The following is a 6,103-nucleotide window of genomic DNA, read 5'->3' on the forward strand; positions in this document are numbered from 1 at the left end:
CAACACCAGGTTAAGGTCCAACAGGTTTATTTGATAGCAAAAGCCACGAGCTTTTGGAGCGCTTGCTCCGAAAAGCAGCCAGCATAATCAAGGATCCCACGCACCCCAGACATTCTCTCTTCCACCTTCTTCTGTTGGGAGAAAGATACAAATGTCTGAGGACATGTACCAACCGACTCAAAAATAGTATCTTCCCTGCTGCCATCAGAATTTTGAATGGACTCGCACTAAGTTGATATTTCTCTACACCCTAGCTATGACTGTAACACTACATTCTGCACTCTCTCCTTTCCTTCTCTATGAATGGTATGCTTTATCTGTATAGCGCGCAATAAACAATACTTTTCACTGTATACTAATACATGTGACAAAAATAAATCAAATCAAATCAAAAAATCACTAATAATGAACATGTTTTTCAAGGGGACATTTGTTCCAGCAAATTGTGGTGCAGTATCTGTATAGGACATAGACGATCTGGAGGAGGGGACCGAGTGTAGGGTAACAAAGTTTGCAGATGACACAAAGATGAGTGGGAAGCGAATTGCGTGGAGGATGCGGAAAGTCTGCAGAGAGTTTTGGATAGGCTAAGTGAGTGGGCGAGGATCTGGCAGATGGAGTATAACGTTGACAAGTGTGAGGTTATCCACTTTGGAAGGAATAATAGTAAAATGGACTATTGTTTAAATGGTGAAAAATTACAACATGCTACTGTGCAGAGGGACCTGGGGGTCCTTGTGCATGAATCGCAAAAACTCAGTTTGCAGGTGCAGCAGGTGATCAAGAAGGCAAATGGAATGTTGGCCTTTATCGCGAAGGGGATGGAGTATAAAAGCAGGGAGGTCTTGCTGCAATTATACAAGGTACTGGTGAGGCCGCAACTCGAGTACTGTGTGCAATTTTGGTCCCCTTATTTGCGGAAGGATGTATTGGCCTTGGAGGGAGTACAGAGAAAGTTCACCATGTTGATACCGGAGATGAGGGGGTTAGCTTATGAGGAGAGATTGAGTAGTTGGGCCTGTACTCGTTGGAGTTTAGAAGGCTGAGACATATAAGATAATGAAGGGGCTAGACAGGGTAGAGGCAGAGAGATTCTTTCCACTTAGAAAGGAAACAAGAACTAGAGGACACAATATAAGGGGGAGTCAGTTTAGAACAGAGTTGAGGAGGAACTTCTTCTCTCAGAGGGAGTGAATCTCTGGAATTCTCTGCCCATTGAAGCAGTGGAGGCTACCTCGTTAAATATGTTTAAGTCACAGGTAGATAGATTTCTGATCAATAAGGGAATTAAGGGTTATGGGGAGCGGGCGGGTCAGTGGAACTAAACCACGAGCAGATCAGCCGTGATCTTATTGAATGGCGGGGCAGGCTCGAGGGGCTAGATAGCCTACTCCTGCTCCTATTTCTTATGTTCTTATGACAGACAGCGGAGCCTCTGAGCAATACAATACACTGGTAAAGATTTCAAACTCATTCCAGCTGCATTTCAGCTTCCAAAATAATAGTCATTCGCCCAGAACAAAATGACTTGATTGAGCATCGGCAAGAAGCCAAGCCACGGTGTCGCCCTTGTACCAGGAAGCTTCTTCCCATCTGGATCCACACACTAATGTTCAGCACTGGCTCAAAACCACAGGGAAAGAAGAGAGAGGAAGAAAAATTGCGGATTAGGGCGGCACAGTGGTGAGCACTGTTGCCTCACAGTGCCAGGGACCCGGATTTGATTCCAACCTTGGGTGACTGACTTTGCACGTCCAAAGATGTGCAGGTTAGGTGGATTGGCCGTGCTAAATTGTCCATAACTGCCCCAAGATGTGTAGGTTAGGGGGATTAGCAGGGTGAATATGTGGAGTTACAGGGAAAGGGCCTGGGTAAGATACTATTGGAGGGTTGGTGCAGACTCGATGGGCTGAATGGCCTCCTTCTGCATTGTAAGGATTTTAGGATTTGATGATAATTGTGTGATCTTGTAGATGGGACATCGTTGATGGAGGGAGTCTACTGTGCATCGTTGATGGAGGGGAGGTCAATGGGTCCAGATTCCCTCTTGGGAGGCAACATCCTCCCTGTATCCAGCCTATCAAGTCCCCTCAATGTCTTGCCATAGTTTTAAAGTTAGTTTATTTATCAGTGACATGAGTCGGCTTACATTAACACTGCAATGAAGTTACTGTGAAAATCCCCGAGTTGCCACACTCCGGCACCTGTTCGGGTACACTGAGGGAGAATTTAGCACGGCCAATGCACCTAACCAGCATGTCTTTCAGACTGTGGGAGGAAACAGGAGCACCCGGAGGAAACCCACGCAGACACGTGGAGAACTTGTAAACTCTGCACAGACCCCAGCCGGGATTTCAACCTGGGTTCCTGGCGTTGTGAGGCAGCAATGCTAACCACTGTGGCATCCACAATAAGGTCTCCTTCCATTCTTCTAAAGTTTGAATTTTATGAATTGAATTTTATTTTATGATTTGTTGATTGAATTTAATTTCATTGCTGTCCACCTCTCATTGCCTTTAACTAAGTGGCATGCTCAGCCACTTTGGAGAACATTTCCCAGAGTTAACTCAAAGGGACTGTGACCACAAGGGGGAGGTTTTGAATCCGGCTGCAGCAACAGGCCTTGCCGCAGGGGGGGGCGCCACAGTGAATTGACAATGCGCAGGCGCCGCAACTGCCAAACCGGATGTTTAGCCATCAATCCGGACGGAAGGACTACAACTCCCGGCAGACAAGGCGGCACGGCGCCCCGCCCAGCACGCAGCGTCATCACGTAAAGGTAAAAGGGGCAAGATGGCGACGGCGGCGGCGGAGAGTTTGGAGACAGCGGCGGAGCACGAGCGGATCCTGCGGGAGATCGAGAGCACGGAGCCGGCCTGCATCGGGCCCACCCTGCGGTAAGAGAGAGCTGGGAGCGAGGCACAGCCTGGGGCCGGCCCGCGGGCCCCGCACAGAGAGAGAGACCCATCCCCAGAGCGGGGGGGGGCGGATCCCCCACCCCTCCCCCCCTCCCCCACCCCTCCCCCCCTCCCCCACCCCTCCCCCCCTCCCCCCCTCCCCCACCCCTCCCCCCCTCCCCCCACCCCTCCCCCCCTCCCCCACCCCTCCCCCCCTCCCCCACCCCTCCCCCCCTCCCCCACCCCTCCCCCCCTCCCCCACCCCTCCCCCCCTCCCCCACCCCTCCCCCCCTCCCCCACCCCTCCCCCCTCCCCCACCCCTCCCCCCTCCCCCACCCCCCACCCCCCCATCACCACCCTCCCCCACCCCCCCATCACCACCCTCCCCCACCCCTCCCCCCATCACTCCCCTCCCCTCCCCCCATCACTCCCCTCCCCTCCCCCCATCACTCCCCTCCCCTCCCCCCATCACTCCCCTCCCCTCCCCCCATCACTCCCCTCCCCTCCCCCCATCACTCCCCTCCCCTCCCCCCATCACTCCCCTCCCCTCCCCCCATCACTCCCCTCCCCTCCCCCCATCACTCCCCTCCCCTCCCCCCATCACCCCCCTCCCCTCCCCCCCCCCCATCACCCCCCTCCCCCCTCCCCCCCCCATCACCCCCCCCTCCCCCATCACCCCCCCCTCCCCCATCACCCCCCCTCCCCCATCACCCCCCCCTCACCCCCCCATCACCCCCCCCTCCCCCCATCACCCCCCCCATCACCCCCCCACCCCCTCACCCCCCCCATCACCCCCCCATCACCCCCCCATCACCCCCCCCCCCCCACCCCCCCCCCATCAGCCCCCCCCATCAGCCCCCCCACCCCCCCCATCAGCCCCCCCATCAGCCCCCCCATCAGCCCCCCCATCAGCCCCCCCATCAGCCCCCCCATCAGCCCCCCCATCAGCCCCCCCATCAGCCCCCCCATCAGCCCCCCCATCAGCCCCCCCATCAGCCCCCCCATCAGCCCCCCCATCAGCCCCCCCATCAGCCCCCCCATCAGCCCCCCCATCAGCCCCCCCATCAGCCCCCCCATCAGCCCCCCCCATCAGCCCCCCCATCAGCCCCCCCCATCAGCCCCCCCATCAGCCCCCCCATCAGCCCCCCCATCAGCCCCCCCATCAGCCCCCCCATCAGCCCCCCCATCAGCCCCCCCATCAGCCCCCCCCATCAGCCCCCCCATCAGCCCCCCCATCAGCCCCCCCATCAGCCCCCCCATCAGCCCCCCCATCAGCCCCCCCATCAGCCCCCCCATCAGCCCCCCCATCAGCCCCCCCATCAGCCCCCCCATCAGCCCCCCCATCAGCCCCCCCATCAGCCCCCCCATCAGCCCCCCCATCAGCCCCCCCATCAGCCCCCCCCATCAGCCCCCCCATCAGCCCCCCCATCAGCCCCCCCATCAGCCCCCCCATCAGCCCCCCCATCAGCCCCCCATCAGCCCCCCCATCAGCCCCCCCATCAGCCCCCCCATCAGCCCCCCCATCAGCCCCCCCATCAGCCCCCCCATCAGCCCCCATCCCATCAGCCCCCCCATCAGCCCCCCCATCAGCCCCCCCATCAGCCCCCCCATCAGCCCCCCCATCAGCCCCCCCATCAGCCCCCCCATCAGCCCCCCCATCAGCCCCCCCCATCAGCCCCCCCCATCAGCCCCCCCATCAGCCCCCCCATCAGCCCCCCCATCAGCCCCCCCATCAGCCCCCCCATCAGCCCCCCCATCAGCCCCCCCATCAGCCCCCCCATCAGCCCCCCCATCAGCCCCCCCATCAGCCCCCCCATCAGCCCCCCCATCAGCCCCCCCATCAGCCCCCCCATCAGCCCCCCCATCAGCCCCCCCATCAGCCCCCCCCATCAGCCCCCCCATCAGCCCCCCCATCAGCCCCCCCATCAGCCCCCCCATCAGCCCCCCCATCAGCCCCCCCCATCAGCCCCCCCATCAGCCCCCCCATCAGCCCCCCCATCAGCCCCCCCATCAGCCCCCCCATCAGCCCCCCCATCAGCCCCCCCATCAGCCCCCCATCAGCCCCCCCATCAGCCCCCCCATCAGCCCCCCCATCAGCCCCCCCATCAGCCCCCCCATCAGCCCCCCCATCAGCCCCCCCATCAGCCCCCCCATCAGCCCCCCCATCAGCCCCCCCATCAGCCCCCCCATCAGCCCCCCCATCAGCCCCCCCATCAGCCCCCCCATCAGCCCCCCCATCAGCCCCCCCATCAGCCCCCCCATCAGCCCCCCCATCAGCCCCCCCATCAGCCCCCCCATCAGCCCCCCCATCAGCCCCCCCATCAGCCCCCCCATCAGCCCCCCCATCAGCCCCCCCATCAGCCCCCCCATCAGCCCCCCCATCAGCCCCCCCATCAGCCCCCCCATCAGCCCCCCCATCAGCCCCCCCATCAGCCCCCCCATCAGCCCCCCCATCAGCCCCCCCATCAGCCCCCCCATCAGCCCCCCCATCAGCCCCCCCATCAGCCCCCCCATCAGCCCCCCCATCAGCCCCCCCATCAGCCCCCCCATCAGCCCCCCCCATCAGCCCCCCCATCAGCCCCCCCATCAGCCCCCACACCCCCCCATCAGCCCCCCCATCAGCCCCCCCATCAGCCCCCCCATCAGCCCCCCCATCAGCCCCCCCATCAGCCCCCCCATCAGCCCCCCCATCAGCCCCCCCATCAGCCCCCCCATCAGCCCCCCCATCAGCCCCCCCATCAGCCCCCCCATCAGCCCCCCCATCAGCCCCCCCATCAGCCCCCCCATCAGCCCCCCCATCAGCCCCCCCATCAGCCCCCCCATCAGCCCCCCCATCAGCCCCCCCATCAGCCCCCCCATCAGCCCCCCCATCAGCCCCCCCATCAGCCCCCCCATCAGCCCCCCCATCAGCCCCCCCATCAGCCCCCCCATCAGCCCCCCCATCAGCCCCCCCATCAGCCCCCCCCATCAGCCCCCCCATCAGCCCCCCCATCAGCCCCCCCATCAGCCCCCCCATCAGCCCCCCCATCAGCCCCCCCATCAGCCCCCCCATCAGCCCCCCCATCAGCCCCCCCATCAGCCCCATGCCCCCCATCAGCCCCCCCATCAGCCCCCCCATCAGCCCCCCCATCAGCCCCCCCATCAGCCCCCATTCAGCCCCATCAGCCCCCCATCAGCCCCCCCATCAGCCCCCCCATCAGCCCCCC

General features: G+C 62.5%; 1 protein-coding gene across 2 annotated transcripts in view; it reads left to right on the top strand.

Annotated features, from left to right (window-relative positions):
* Positions 1-2,676: 2,676 nt before the first annotated feature.
* The window catches only part of exoc6b (exocyst complex component 6B), a 631,370-nt gene continuing 627,943 nt past the window's right edge, over positions 2,677-6,103 (top strand). For both annotated transcript variants that reach the window (XM_078224516.1, XM_078224517.1), the window contains exon 1: positions 2,677-2,897. In XM_078224516.1, the coding sequence (XP_078080642.1) occupies positions 2,794-2,897 (104 nt within the window). In that variant the 5' untranslated portion in view covers positions 2,677-2,793. The remainder of the gene's footprint in view (positions 2,898-6,103) is intronic.

The sequence above is a fragment of the Mustelus asterias genome, chromosome 1, assembly GCF_964213995.1.
Source record: "Mustelus asterias chromosome 1, sMusAst1.hap1.1, whole genome shotgun sequence".
In the NCBI taxonomy this organism is placed as follows: Eukaryota; Metazoa; Chordata; class Chondrichthyes; order Carcharhiniformes; family Triakidae; genus Mustelus; species Mustelus asterias.